The sequence below is a fragment of the Pseudopipra pipra genome, chromosome 16, assembly GCF_036250125.1.
Source record: "Pseudopipra pipra isolate bDixPip1 chromosome 16, bDixPip1.hap1, whole genome shotgun sequence".
Classification (NCBI taxonomy): domain Eukaryota; kingdom Metazoa; phylum Chordata; class Aves; order Passeriformes; family Pipridae; genus Pseudopipra; species Pseudopipra pipra.
This window is the reverse complement of record NC_087564.1, coordinates 16,789,381-16,805,579: the sequence shown is the minus strand read 5'-3', so window position 1 is coordinate 16,805,579 and position 16,199 is coordinate 16,789,381. Positions and strand designations below refer to the sequence as shown.

The following is a 16,199-nucleotide window of genomic DNA, read 5'->3' as shown; positions in this document are numbered from 1 at the left end:
CTACTAAACCTACTAAAAGTAACTAGTTTCTTAGTGGAACAAAATGGACTAAGAAAAGCTACTGAAGAGCTGGAAAATCAACACAAAGTTACTTCATATATTGAGATGACTTTTTGATTGTCTTCTCTATCAACAAAAAATATAATACACAAACTTTCAGAAAAAATAGCAGTTAAGTTGGCTCTAAACCCAACAAAGTGGTATAAAGTTTATCCTATCTATTATATTGCAATTACAAACCATTTAATACAAATACAGTAACTGCTTCAATTATTGAGGTAAAAGGTAGAACATTAAACAGTATTTTTAATCCACTTGAAGGCTAGAAAATGTTCAGAAAGTTGAATACATGTTTAAATAAAGCCACAAAAAATTCACTTTCTCTGAAGAGAAATTTGAATAAAATTCAAGCATACAATGTGATTAGTATACAGTCAACTTTTCTTCTTGCAAAATGGCAACAGCTCACTATCAGATAAGCTGTGGTAACTAGCAGAAGGAAAAATACTTCTTTTATTTATTGACCCTCTAAAGAAATAAATGATCTCTCTGAAAGTAGATACCATATAAAATCCAAACATCAGCCAAATCATCAATCCTGGTTCATCCAGGCTGACAGGTTCTCAGTTGATAATTACTTGCTAATACTTCATAATACAACCGGAAAAGTTAACGTTTTGCACATAAGTCTTTTCAGAAGACATGGTAGACTGAATACTTATTAGCCAGTTGGACAGGATTGTGGATTTAGCTGACTGCAAAACATCTGATGATTTTTTGCCATTATTGATCAGCCGGTGCATTTCAAGATAAAGTCACTTTTGCAACATTGAACCCAAGTTCCTCAAAACTCCAACTCATGATACTCCCATAAGCATTTTTGTATGTGTGCAGCTAAGAATGCATAATTTGCATAGTATCAACAGCATGCTAGAAATTTCACTGTAGCTTTTTGAAATGCATCAGCAATAAGGTTGATGGCACAAAAAGTAACAATGGAAAATGACTGCAGATTAGAACTGAACCATTGTGTCAGGAATTAAGATCAGAAATAAAGCAAAGTTTTAGCACTCCTATTCCAAAAGTCACCCCATTGTTCCCAGTGTTGGTGGCAACACCTTGAGAAAGATGCTGATAAAGTGGAAGACTGCCCCCCATCATGTCCGCCATCCCCACACCACCAACCCTCACCCCCCAAAAAAAGAACGCACAACAAATCACAGTAATCTGAGGTCTGCAAAACAGATGTTACAATGCATAGTCAAAGTATTTCAGATTATGGGTCTTTTTAATTATACTAAGAGTTGACAGAATAAAAGAAAATCCTCCCCTCATTATTTTTTTACAGAATCAAGTTGTATGACTCTAAGAATGGCCTCTATGCCTTTTAGAGTTATAATGCATTTGTTCTTCTGCCTTCTCAAAGGATTTGCAGAAGTTTATAAAGATACAGACACATCAGCTCTTAAACTCAGCACTGCTGACTGACACCAAGCCTGGAAGCACATTTATTACAGGACTCTTAAAGTAATTATCAGACTTCAAAGCTTCGATTTTTTTAACTATTATTTTTATTTTATACCTGAATTCATTTCTTCACTGCCTTCCCCATATTCCATTTTACGATGCTGAATTTTCCTTTGAGCTATCTAGGACATGAACACATGAATAACATCATGCTGCCTGTACCCTACACATGCCTAACAAGCTGCAATTCTTATTCTATTCCAGAAAGTCTGCAAGCCCATAGTATTAATTCCACATTCCAAATGTTACCTATACAGCTGAAAGAAACAGACAGTGCTTGGTACATCAAATGCAGACTCTGGAATACAGCGAGGTAACAGTCCAGTTTTAAAATCCAGAATTGCATGGCTAAGTGTTCATGTAAAATCATAGGCAAAGCTCTGCTTTTATCAAACCGCTTCACAATCATGTTATCTTCATGATGTTATACTCATCTTTCAGACTGAATAACCATATATATAGCAAGGAAAAGAACAAGTACTCCAAGCATTTTATTGATGAAAAATACTATAGAGCACAAGGTTCCCAAATTAATTCACATATGACACTTCAAAATAGAGCACAGATATGTAAAGGACTGGACTTTTTGCTAACCAGTTAGCAAAATGGTGACTGGTAAGCAAAAAATCCTCCAATGTTACTGGTTAGCAAAAAATCCTTCCCAAACCCATGAATATTTAGAAGCAACAAAGCAATTAAAAAAGCAGTGAAAACAGAACAAGGGAAGAAGGAAGGATGAGCCTAAAAAACCAATGACTGAAGTTAGGATTCTCCATTTGGGTTTCAAGAAAATGTGCCAAGATGGAAAAAACCCAAAATAACAAACCAATAAAGCCAAAAAGCCACCCAGGATGTTTTTTTTCACTTGAGACAAAATTTAAAACTGGCTGTTTTGTTCTCCTCTCACTCCTCCATATGAAAAATTCCTGTTATTTGTTATTCCAGTTTGAACATATTTCATCCATCTAAAAAACAGCTAAGTTTTGAGTTACCAGAAATAAAGGGTTCAAACTCAGAACTTAACTGGCTATTTGGTGGATGAAATAATCATCACCCCAGTCTGACCATAACACAGAAATGTCCCCTTCTGAACCCACTGAACTCAAAACTGTATTTACAGGGTTCGTAAGGTTTGAATTGTACCCCTCTTAGTTAACAAGTATGGATCAAAGGCTGCTAACTTCAGAAGAAGATTTAAGGAAATAAAGTTACCTATTGAGAAGGTAAGAACCCTTCTTAAGAAAAATATTTAACTGAATAACGAGGGAATTTTTGTTTGGTTGTTTTTTTATTATTTTTACAATATGAACATTCATAATGTATAATGAAATACTGTGAATATAAATAAAAACCAGTCACAAATACACACAAATTACTACGTGCTGTACATCCAGGAATAAAGTGGAATGATTTGAAAGCAGCAGAAACGCAAGGAGGCCAAGCATATCAGTGTGAGGGCAAAAAGAATGGTGTGACACACCTCACTGCAGCATTTCTGGAAGCATCTCTCTTCCCCTTTCACTTCCCGTGACACTATCAGCAGATACTCTGACTGCTGAGCCCGGCCACAGCTGTACTGGGAACCTATACTGACAAGCTGAAATAACCAATCAAAGCAAAACACAAAAAGAAACCTTTGTAAAGCTGAAGCACATACCATTATCCAAATCGTACAATTAATAGATGAGCTGAAATGTTTAGGTTATATTTACTTGCCACTAGAACAGGTTGCTGTCAAGCTACAACTTCATTTCCACATAAAATAATTATTGTGGCAGCTGCAAAGCCCTTTGTAATTTCAAGGGAAGTTAAGAGTTACTGATAGAAAGACAGAAAACTCCCCATATCACTGTGGTGTAGCCAACTACTCCAAAAAACATAAACAAAGTTCAGTGCATTATGAAAGCGAGCATTATTTCCCTGTCATACCTGCCAAGTGGAGAAGGTAACGTGGATATAAGACTGGAAGGTGTTATGTAAAGCAATATATCAAGCCTGGGTATGAAAGAGCTTCATCTTGTTCCAAATACTGATAAACAAAATACGGCTAAGGAAACATAAGAAGTCAACTAGAGGAAAAAAAGTTGGGTGCTCCAAGTTGCTTTCAGAAGGGGTAATTTACAGAAGATCCAAGAAAATAACTGGAGTGGAAAAAAAAATGTCTGTCTTGTTCCCATAAAAAACACTACCAAGAACTCTGGTCACACTTGCCAACCATCTAATAATTCAAAGTTCAGCATAACCTCAGCTAAATTTCTCAACTTGTTACTATTAAAAATATTTTACCTTAATAATACATAGCAATTCCTAGCCCATTTAAAATAAAGCATACCTGTCAGTGCCCTTGAGAAAGATCAGAGCTTTAAATTAAGTGTGAAGAGCTACACAACAACTGCCTATTCTGAGTAAACTGGAGATTGACATAGATAAGAAGGCCCATGAACAGTAAAGTTATATACATCCTGATATTGTTATGTGAATAATTTTGAAGGCAGCAGCTAAATATCGTCCTCCTCATACTGTGAACGTGTTTAAGACTGCATTATGGTGACAGACTCAGGTTACACTGATCATTAAAATTGACATGACCAACACCACTGCTGTCTAAAGCCTTTGTATGTACCAATTTTGTATAGTCCAAAGTTTCTTATGTTGTATTGCCAAAATATTGGCTTTTTCTGATTGCCTGAAGCAGTAACAATTGAAGCTAAAAAATCCTCTACAAAATAACCCACTGAAATCAGAAAAGTAGGGCACCATAATTTTTGGTAATAGATTTTGAACAGGGAGTAATACATAACTGTACTGTTCTAGCAAAGCTTTTCCTCACATTATTTGGAAAAGGGCATCAAAACATCTGCATAAGTGCACCAAAAGTTCAGCACCTTCCAATCCTATTTAATTACCACATTCAATCATATTTTACAATAAAATTTTGAAATGTTAAGGGGAAAGAAATGGTTTTGATCAAAACCAACCACTTAGACATATTGCATGGGGCTCAGAGCACAAGGACTCCCAATCCATAGGAATATCACTCCTCCGAAAAAGCTGATGATTTCAGTGGTTTTTGGGTACAAAGTGTGGTGGATACCACCCCAAAAACTTCTGAAGGAAGCATGCTGCTGAACAACACGGGCTTAGAAAAGATAAAAAATTACAGAAATGCTACAGTGTTCTCAGATCTTCACAATAAAACTATTCACATTATACAGAATATACTAATTCTGTTGCAAGTGAATGCTGTCTGCTAAAAGCAGGTCTCCAATACAACCAAAGAAGGGAATGGCCTAGTGTGAGGTAATAAGATGCTGAGTATTATAAGATCATACAGATATTGTGTTTATCTACTTCAAACTATGTGTCTAAAAGAGTGCAACATGGGAGAGAGAGGAAGCGGGAAGAAAGCTGAATGAAACAAGGGTGTAATGTTCAAGAAAACCACTGGAATTTTCCAGTTCTAAAAGAGATTATAACAGTTCTTTCAGAAGCTGCACTGTCAAACCAGTATTACTCCCAAATACCATATCCCCAAAGACTGTAAGGCTTCAGGATAGGTAAAAGCCATGGTATCATCTAATCTTTCAAAAAGTAAAGAATCTCTGTTCGTAATGAAAGCTAGTTTCTCATGACAAAGAATGTTGAAAAAACTTTGTCAATGCACTGGTCAAAAAAGTCATGTGCATTAAGCGAGAGCTTTTTACAGGAACTTCAACAACAATCACCTCATAGCATGGCAAACAGACCTGGTAATACTTGAGCCAGAGAAGTGAAGAATAAAAAGCTGTCTCCGTGTTCACTGAGTTTGCTTGGTCAGGATGTCTCCATGACACCAGCACCTTACACATTTCATCAAATATAAACAAAATGTTCTCTTTTACCTTTGTGTCCTGAACATTTTAAAAATGTTGCTTTGTTGTATTATTAGAGTGAGACTGCACAGGATAACGGACTTGTACTTATTCCAATCTCTCCTACAGTAGGCATCAGACACTGAAAAAGGTGCTAGCAGCTGAGCACTCGTGTCTCAGAGTTAACAGATTCATCGTTCCAGTGCAGTTAAATATTCTTCTAGGTTAGGAATGTGAAGGATGATGGAGTTGTACAGTTAGTTTCTTATTTACAGAGATCAGCAAAAATAACAGAAAGATCTCCTTGCAATTTTACAATGCATTCTTGAATGTACATACAAAGCTATTTTTATGCAGTGCAAAGAACATTCACATAGCTCATAGCTATCCAGCTCCACATCCACACTGGTGAAGTCCACCCTCCTATGTCTATCAGTTTTTTATCTGAACAATCACTCTTTGGGCCTGACAAACATTTATCTTCCAAGCTCACCTCTTTTTACCCAGAGCTCTTTATATCTAACTTACCATTCACATAAACTTGTATTGGATAATTTTGGCTGATTCACCCTTCAACTGCTCATGTGTAGACACGGAAGAATTACATTTCAGACATGATGCAGATGTTTTTGAAGAAAGTCAGCACAATTTACCTCCTGGAAAGCTACATTTTTTTGTTCTATGACAAATACGAACGCAAATATCAGATTTTAACTTAACTGTGTATGTATATGCAAATTCTGAAAATGACTGAGTGACAAAAGATGCACAGAATTTATTTTATACTCCTTTTTCACAAAACTGATCTTTTAGAAGACTTTGTAACTATAAAAACCCATATGGGTTTTTTACCTGCTCAAATTTCCAGCCATCAGACATTGTGGAAACCATTTGAGTGAGTTCCTCTTCCTGGCACTGCAGCACTCTGTATACGTGTTTGACTGGCACCTTCAAGAAGAAATATAAGATGCTCAATAGGTCATGGAATTCACCATGTTTGTGATTTGTCGGAAGCAACCCTTACTTTCTAGAAATGATAAGCAACACCACCTTGAACCCATACAGAGCAATAAATGACTAGGACCATTTTAGCTGAGACCTTTAGTAAATGCTATCAGAGCAACCCTGTGATCCCACATCCTGACTTCAACAGAAATTTGGCAACTTGAGTTTGGAATATCTCCATGAAGACTCAGTTACAAAAGAAGGCCAGAGTAGCAGAGTTAAAGAACAAACTTTCTCTATTGTATTCACTTCCATGGAGAAATATTCATGAGCTGCTATGAGAAGCAGCAGTCTTCTCAACCACAGAGCACTAGAAATAAACTAACTTTGCTACAGAAACGTATGACAGGAGCTAAATAGCATCTGTATGCATGCTGCATAAACATACTGTATAAACAGCAGTAGTACCATAATTAGGCAACCTCATCATATTCAGAGTACTTAAATGCAAATGAGAAAGACATATTCTAAAAAAGCTGTTCTCTAAAATAACTACTTGCAGAAATGATATGACAAATTCTACCGTTACCACACATTTTGGAACAATTATTTAGATGGTTTTCATGTTTTGAACAAGATTTGTGAACTTTGCAAGTAGACTGGCAGGAGCCAGAAATTAAGAATATTAATCTTTGTATACTAAGGGTTCCAGCTCATCCAGAGATGGAGGCAGTCATTCAGTATCTTACTGGGGAAATGAGCAGTTACATAAAAAACGAATGGAACCCACCCAGTGCTTGTCATAGAACAAATAATCAAAAGCACACTAGAAAACAGCCTCACCTGTGAGATTTTGCTGTCTCTTTCCCTTATTTTGTCCTTTACCAGTTTTATTAGTGATGTGATATTGTAGAATTCAGCCTCTTCCAGTACACCTAGTATGAAAACATTTTTTGGAAAGACAGTGTAACCAAAGATTCCAGAACAAAATCATCGTCATTTCCTAAGATTATCCTCTCTACAGCTATAGAAAATTATTTATTTTGCCCATAAGATAATTTACCAACCTAATGATTCTTCCCTCCTTCAGGCACAGGTAGTTCAATGTTTAGCTCATTCTAAAAAATTGTCCCAAAAAACTCTCAAAGAAAACAGATGCCATTTCACATACAGAATGAGGCAGGAAACAAAAAAAGGAGCACAGATACCATTCCATAGCAGGCTGATAGACCACCATAGCTCAGGCCCTGCCTCTGGCTGGAATGCAAAAGAGAAATTCAAATAATCCTACTGAAAAGCTCTGCAGTTGCTAGCATGCAGGAAATTTTTCTTCCTGTCATTTGAGATCTTAGGTCCTGAAACAAAAGCTTAAAGTTACTGCTTCAAGTCTTACCTGTTCTCCACATGTAGTATGTGCTTAACAATGCACATGGAAATTATATTTCATACTATTTCTTGCTAATATTGTTAAATTGTATTTCTCTTTGAAAAATTTCTTCAATACCTTATCAATACAGTTTTAGTACTATATGTTTTAAAACAGTCCTCCATTAGGGTAAAATTGTTACAAACTGGGGACAGGGAGGAAGAAGCTGAGAGCAGAATTTAGTCTTCAAGAGCATGTTCCACAGTTGTGAACATCCCAGAACTTCACTCTTACTTTTATTTACATCTTCTAAAGCTTGTTTCCCAGGCAGCATTCTTTTGCTTGAAGAGGACTAAACCCAAATATTTCACACAGTCATAAATGAAAGATACAAGACTATACAATAAAAGCCATCTCCCCTCCTGCTTGAATACTTACAGGGGTTGTGAAAATAGGAATCATACTCAAAACACTCAGCTAACAGCACATACTATAACTGCATGATGCCTATCAGCTTTGCTTGAAACAGATTGAAATGCTACACTGATTAAGATTTACCATCTAGTTCTAAATTAGTTTTGATGACTCAAAAGCAGTGAAAATAATAAGCAAGTGACAAGTAAACAAATAAAGGATATTTAGGAATGTCTTACCTTCCTCAGCTAGGTCCTTGTTAATAACCAGTTTCCCATGTCTCAGATAGTTCAGCACTGGCCCGAAGTATGTTGGGTCTCTGTCTATTAAATAGGCACCTGTTTCATCCTAGATTAGAAAAAACAAACAAACAAACAAAAAACAAACAAAACCCCAAACAAGAACAACAAAACACAAAACCCCAAACAAACAAGCCAAAAAAAACCACAATGATTTGAACATCCAAGTGAGAATTGCAAGCAAATATTCAGCTTGGCATCTGAATAGCAAGCAGATATTCAGATGTAGCCACATCCATTAAAGCCAAATTTATTAAAGACATTAAAAGGAAGGAATTCGACAATGTAGTTGTAATTTTACGAGACTGATCAGTCAAATCATGTAATACCCAACTTCTCTTACCTGATTAATCACCCACAACCATTTATCAAAGATTATCAACATTGTTAGCATGAAAGATCTAAGTAGTAAGTAAAAAGTTAAGGCTAAAATTAACACTTAAAATGAGGAATTTTATTTCTTTTTGGAAACCTGAACAAAGGCTACATTCTAGCAAGGATCAAATACCATTTTTTCCTTTTTCTTTTTTTTTTTTTAATTAAAGGCAAACAAATCTACTTCTTTTTAACCTCAACACTTTGTTCTAAAAACATTTAGTTTTGTCTTAGCTCCAATGTACAAAACCTCACAGGGTACTGAGAACTGCCATGTACCAAGCAAGAGTCATATGTGCATCTTCTAAAAAAACATACACTGAAGTTGCAGTTTCTACCTACCTCGTGCAGACAGTGAAGGAATAGATCAAATTAACTAACACTCAGTTTACTGAACAGACTACAGCATTTTGTGAAATGCAAAACACATCAAGAAATCCAGAGCTGATATTCCTGACAAAGAGATAAAGAGGCAAAATTGGTATCTCCTATGTTATTTAGAATCTGTGTGTGAACCCCTGTGATCAATGCAGTACCGATATATTTCATGCTGGCCAGAGGTCTAAGGAAGATTCAAAAGACAGATGTCTAACAGATCTACTGCTTCTTTCTACTACCAAGTGGATCACTGGCAGTATTAATCCTTTAGGTTTTGGCACAATAAATATCTCACTGATACGTATTGAAGATGTGGCAGCACCCCAAATACTTCTTTTACTTATTATTAATATTCTAGTAGTTTACAGGAGATACTCAAATAAGCATCATTACTAACAATCCTAGCTACATTTGAATCATTCTCCCTGGAAACCACATATGCTAGTGATACTTGCTGTTTCACATGAAAAAAAAATTCTACTGACCCAATCCTTTGCATTTGAACATTAATGCTTATATATAAAGGTTTGCTTACTGAACTCAGATACCTGAAAACTCTTTCTACTTAAAAGGACCTAGAATTCCAAAAAATGTTTAATTGGAAAAAAGATGGTGAATATATCTTCAGGTACACAGATTTAGTTTCTGAATAACTGCACTTGTCTAGCTGGGGCTGGTAGAATGTAGAAAGACCACAGCCTGAACTACAAAAGCCACAAGCACCTTTCTATAATTACAAGCTAAATGCTGTACACACTTAAGACACGCTGTCATTTTAGAAGAAGTGAAGGGGTGTTTAATTTTATATAAAATTAACTGTTCAAGAAAATGTTTAATACATTAAAACATGATGTCAGCTAACCTGCACTCAGATCAGACAATGCTTGATGAAGTCTAATCACAATTTCTTCTGATCTAAACTCAAGGTCTCACAGAAGCGAGGCTATGTGCCAAAACCAGCAGATAGACAAAGTGCGTAAGATGGTATACTTTTAATATGTCACATTTAAATACATTTACATTATCAAAACACTTCAAGAGCGAACAATCTACAGATAAAACCCAAACAAATTAAATTAGCTGACAACTGTATGAATTATAAACTGAAATGTATTATTCAATACAGGAACAGAAACCAGTGAAGTTGAAAAGTATAATCTAAAACAGATAAAAAGAAACACTATTTTAAAGAAGAAAAGCACAGTACTTGGTCATCAGTTGAACTGAATTAAGAAACATATGGGCCTACAAAACTGGAAGTCCTCCCAGTTAACAGAAATAAATCTCTAGAAATAATCTTGTTCAATAAGATTATTGTAATTCTTTACACTACAGTGTTTGCTCACATCACCTTATGAAGCAATACTGGCCACTAGCTCTACAGCACTACAGAGATAGAGAGGTCAGTCCGGGAAGCAAAGTAACCAAAAGCTCTAAATGAAATCTCAAGTAACAGCGGCTACTTCACTCTTTGCAAAAAAGGCTTCAACATTTCTTTTCTTTCCTCTTTCCTCTTTTTTTTTTTTTTAAAACAGGCTACAATAGCTGAAATTACCCTTCCCTAAGCAAATTTCTATACACTAAACAAGCTTTCAACATAACCACAAAGGGAAGAAGCTATGTCAGGCCTTCTCTTTAAACTTCCACCTTATGAGAGGTCACGTATGAATAAAACGCAATTCCAGCAGGGTCATTGTTTACTCCGTGAAGCCTTTCAGGCAATAATATGTCTTGAAAAATAATAAAAAAGAAGGCGGCACACATAAGTCTTATAATTTATGATGCAACAGAAATTAGCAAATATCAATACTTATAAACTCTGGCTAAATGCTAACAGTGTGCAGTACAAATTCTGTCAATAGCATTCACTTCAGCATGTAAATTCTCTGCAAAATTTGCCTATCCAAACATGTCTACAGATATGGAAAACATGCATTAATTAACATTATTCCAAAGAGGAAGATGTGTGTCTTGAACACTGACCTCACAGCTCAGGTTTGCTACAGACTAGCAGCAGGGAATCACCCTAAAAGGAAAACCAATCAGTAAAGAATATTGTAACCATATGCAAAAAATGCACAGGCAAAAGGGGCACAAAATTTACTTCCTTGGCATCTTCCTATAGAAAATGCCTTATCACTCCTCCTTTAGAGTGAGCTGCCTGAATATCCTTCAATGTATGCTAAGCACTTCATGTTGAAATCTAAGAAAAGCCGATTACACTAGATCTTTAAGGATATTTATGTAAACATAAATCCAATAAAATCTGACACAGAAGTGTAATTATCTGTTCTACCTAGAACACTCAAAATACATGTCATAAGTCTATCAGAATATCATCAGGATTGTTTTCATCCACATGTACATGAAAGCACATTGTATTCTCTTGAGTAATTAGCATTTTGACATTTTCTAAAAGAAAGTTTTATTTTAAGATAAGAATATTAAATTGCAGTTAACGTGTGGTCTAGCAGTTTAAATACATAGTTACAGTCTGTACAGACATAACTAGCTTTAATCTGCTAGCTTAAATATTAATAGACTTTGGTGTCCCTGCTAAGCAATTTCCTCTGCTAACTAGTAAATTCGGCTTCTACAAGCTTCGAGCAAGTTTGAATCTTCACTGACACAACTAGTGTGGGTATTTTAAAGACATTTCCCGAACTTCAGGCAAATACCACAAATGTCAGACAAATCTATATTCTTAATAAGATTTCAGTTTTCTCTTTTGTGTATATATACATACATACATAATGCAAACAGGTGATAATGTTTACCAGAACAGCAGCTGAAACTCATTTCCTCTCTATTCAGCAGTCACATCACCCCAAATTTTGACCCCAGAGGTGTTTCATGCAAATTTTGACACTCTTCATAAGAAAACACAAAGCAAAAGTGCTAATTAATCACACAAGTGTTTGTATCTTTACCCAGTTCTATTTTTGCATTACATCTCTAGCAAGTTTTTCCTTCCTTGTCCATAAGTCCTAGAACCTTTTCCACACGCACTTACAAGGACACCATTTAAAAGAAAGCATTGATCAGGTACAGTGAACCTGCATTTGTTTATCACCACTCTCCCACACCATGAAATTTTAGAGGAAGCCCTAATAACTTGCTCTTAAATTTTCAATCACCTAGTTCTGCAATACACAAGTATTTTCAAAGAATTTGAAATATATTGCCCAAAACTTTAAAATGATTGTGTATTCCTGTTGCAAACATTTCCACTTCAATTATAGACTGAGGTTCAAAGGAATCATAATGAACACTTACCCTGATCTTAGTTTAAAACACACATAGGATTCAATTTATTTACAGTGAAATTTAACCTTTAAAAAGAAGTGGTGAAACCTAACCTTTTAGTGCAAGCCATTCCAATAAATAATTACTGTCACTGTTAACATTATGTGCTTTCTAGCATGGACATCTATAGTTTGACACTTCAATAGGAGGATCTGACAATACCTTTGCTAGATTGAACAGGCTTCACTATTAGATTTCTAGTCTCTATTTATGTAATTCTGGACTGAGAAGTCACTCCTTAAACTCCTTGCCAACAAAACAGTTTTGTTCTTTATAACCCTCTGCCAGATCATGTTCCGTGTTGTGACTACCCACTACCCCACTGTGACGCTGAACTGTGGACACTAGAGTCCGGTTCAGGATTCCAGCAGGACTCCTGAACGGTGGACCAAATACATACACCTCCCCAATCCCATTTAACAGTCTCCCCAGGAACTGCATTAAAACAGTATTTGAAATGTCATAAATTTATTTCCAGTTAATTATCTTCACTGAGACCAATACTTTTCCAGAATGGTTACACTCAGAATCCACAGCACCAAGCTCCTGTCTCAAAGTTGTGTGCTCTAACATGAGTATTTTAAAAAAATTACATCATTTACATATACTGAGCAAGCACAAGTTCTGCTAAAGGCAGCAATATGCACAGAAATATAGTAATATTTGGCACTAAATCTGGATTTAAAAATAATTGTCTCCCCTACCCTCTGTGCTTTTTAAATCTTGAGCTAGTTGCCCAGAACACATTTTTCACAAACTATGTGGCCTAAAAACTTTGAGTGTCAGCAGACTGCTAGTACTTATCAAAACTACATCAGTAACACAACCCATCTAACTAGTTAGAAATGTCACGGACAAATATAGTTTATCTCAGTTATTTCTTAGAATAATGACTACAATTTAGATATTTCTTACTAATGACAGTTAAGGATGTGCTGCCAGGAAGATTTTGATTTTTCTAAAATATTCAGTGCTTGCTTGCTTTCTTCCTCGACAGATTCTACCTCAGTACAAATTCATCTAACTTTAGAAAGGCATTAAAAATCAAGCATGAATACTGTTGCCAAAGCCTTATTAAGAAAGCCTGACAATCTCCTCACTTAGGGGAAAATTAAAAGACCGATAGACCAGTTTCAAAAAGAAAAACTGGTATATAGCTAAAGTAGGAAGGTGTTGAAATAGGAAAATATCTGGAAATAATGCAGTAAAAGCATTAAATTAAACAATGATGAAAAGGTGAGCAAGGCTCTGCTTGTCTATTTTTATGAATTCAATTCTATACCAAGATTTAAATATTCCAGAAAACAAATCCTATTGTTAAGAGTAAGTATGACTACCACCATTCATTTGCTGAAATGATTCCCAAGAAGTCTTAAATACAAAGTTGTGCATGACACTGTGACACACACTAAATTCAGAGAACCTGTGTCAGCATCTTATTCCATTAAACACTAGTTTTGCCTCAGGGAGTGCCAAGGTTAATCTTCCCTCTGTTGCAAGTGGGAACATATCTGACACTAAGAGACAGGCTGCTCCACCCTACTCAACATTAGCACCTGAAGGTAGCTTGAAAGCAAACGTGGTCCCTTTCTTTAAGCCTTTCAGTTCTTTTTAGTAGCAACCATTAAGGAAATCACAGAATCACAGAATATCTTGAGCTGGATCACTGATCCTTGTGGGTCCCTTCCAACTCCTGGCCCCACCCACAACACCCCAATAATCCCACCTCGTACGTGAGAGCTTTGTCCAAACGCTCCCTGAGCTCTGTCAGCCTTAGGGACATGACCACTACCCTGGGGAGCCAGTTCAGTGCCCAACCACCCTCTGGGAAAAGAACCTTTTCCTGATATCCAACCTAATCCCCCCTAACACAGCTCCAGCCATTCCCTCGGGTCCTGTCACTGGTCACAGAGAGCAAAGATCAGTGCTGCCCCTTGTAAGGAAGCTGCAGACTGCTATGGGGTCTTCCCTAGGTCTCCTCTTCTCCAACTGAACAAGCCAAGTGACCTGAGCCGTTTCTTTTATGGCTTCCCCAAAAGACCCTTCACCATCTTTGTGTCCCTCCTTTGGATGCCCTTTAAGAACTTTGGATTCTTCTGATATTGTGGTGCCCCAACTGTGCGGGACAATCCCGTCCCTTGCCTGGCTGTTGATGCTGTGCCTGATGCCCCCTAGGACATGGCTGGCCTTCCAATCTGCCAGGGCATATGGCAGTGCCTTATCTTTTATTTAAGAAAACCTTAAACCTTTACTCTCCCAAGTAAAGACAATTTCTGACCTATCAGCAAGTCATCTACATTTTTAAATTTGCTTTTATAGGTTAGTTTAAGCTCTCCAGAAACACTCAAGCCAAATCAAAGGCAACAACAAAAAAATCCACTCCCACACCACTACACTTGAAGTTGTTTTTTTTTCTCTAAATCTGGAATACTAGGTCCTGTTCCCTACCTTCTTAAGTGTTGAAATATCCTTCCTGGAAGTTATACCTGAGAAAATAATGAAATCTACCACAAGTCTCACTGAAAAAAAAAGTCATATATATTTAAAAAATTAAAATTTTAAAAATTCATATATAAAAAGCAACTCTTTATTTTAAATCTGTTGGTTATATATTGAAGGGTTATAAGCTGTTCTTTTCTTTTCCCTAAGCGCACTGTACTGGAAAAACCTTTTTGTTCATGCTGCTCCAAAACTGCTTCCAGAGCCAGCACTATATACAAATACTTTTAATCTGTTACTGCGTACCACACCATAGATAATAACTCTTCTTTCCCTACTAAAAAGGAGTCAGAATGAATACTGAAATATTCAGTATCACCCACCATTTGTAATCTATGCAGAATATGTAACGTTTTTCTCAAAGAACTGCTGAAAGACAGAATGCCATGCCCAAGTCAGAAGTTATTATCAAAAGTACTTTGATTAGGTTCTTGAAATTGAACGAGTGATGACAGTGCAAAAATAACAAAATGCTAGTGCACATAGATATTCCACTAAAATGCTAAAACTAAACCCCATCAGACTACATAAAAAGTCACACAAATGTATGAACGATCCTGTGCTTTCTGTTGTATTTATGAGCAGTTGCGTTATTCACGAACCCAATGGTTTCGCACGGCATCAGCCCACCTTACACCTCAGCTCCCCTGAAGCTCACGGACTCGTTAAACAGCACCCCTCAGAAACTGCCCTCGCGGCGGCAGAGCCGCTCCCACCGCCCCTCACGGCAGCGCCGGGCCCAGCGCTCCCTCCGCACCGGCGGCCGCCCGACAGGACACACCGCGGGGACAGGGGAGCGGGCCCGGGGCGAGGACATGCGAGTGGGCCCGCAGCGGGGCCCGCGCTCACCTTGTCCGAGTCCAGGTCGGGATCGGCCTGGCAGAGGCGGAAGAGGAAGGACTTGGGGTCCCTGCAGAGCGTCTGCCGAGTGGTCAGGAAGCAGGTGCCCCCCACGTTCAGCCGCACCCACTTGCCGGGCCCCGCGCCGGGCGGCGGCGCGGAGCTGCAGCGGCGGCAGGGCCCGCCCGCGCCGAGGCCGCCGGCCACGGGCACCGCGAACTCGCAGTGGTTCTCCGCCGCCATCCTCGCCGCCGCCGGAAGGGGCCGCCCCGCCGGCCCAGCCCCGGGCGCGCCGCCCCCCGGAAGCGCCCGCTGGAGCCGCTCCCTGCCCCCTCTCTCCGGGGAGAGGCCCCGGCCCGGCCCCCGAGCCCCGAGCCCACCCCTGTCCCCACCCCGACC

General features: G+C 37.8%; 1 protein-coding gene across 4 annotated transcripts in view; it reads right to left on the bottom strand.

Annotated features, from left to right (window-relative positions):
* The window catches only part of KCTD5 (potassium channel tetramerization domain containing 5), a 30,855-nt gene extending 14,664 nt beyond the window's left edge, over positions 1 to 16,191 (bottom strand). For 2 of the 4 annotated variants that reach the window (XM_064673554.1, XM_064673555.1), the window contains exons 1-5: positions 15,810 to 16,191; positions 8,343 to 8,451; positions 7,167 to 7,258; positions 6,231 to 6,326; positions 3,008 to 3,124 (exon numbers count right to left, since the gene is read on the bottom strand). In XM_064673554.1, coding sequence (XP_064529624.1) covers positions 3,008 to 3,124; positions 6,231 to 6,326; positions 7,167 to 7,258; positions 8,343 to 8,451; positions 15,810 to 16,043 — 648 coding nt within the window. In that variant the 5' untranslated portion in view covers positions 16,044 to 16,191. The remainder of the gene's footprint in view (positions 1 to 3,007; positions 3,125 to 6,230; positions 6,327 to 7,166; positions 7,259 to 8,342; positions 8,452 to 15,809) is intronic. The other 2 variants (XM_064673556.1, XM_064673558.1) reach the window with 1 other exon arrangement.
* Between the last annotated feature and the right edge of the window lie 8 nt (positions 16,192 to 16,199).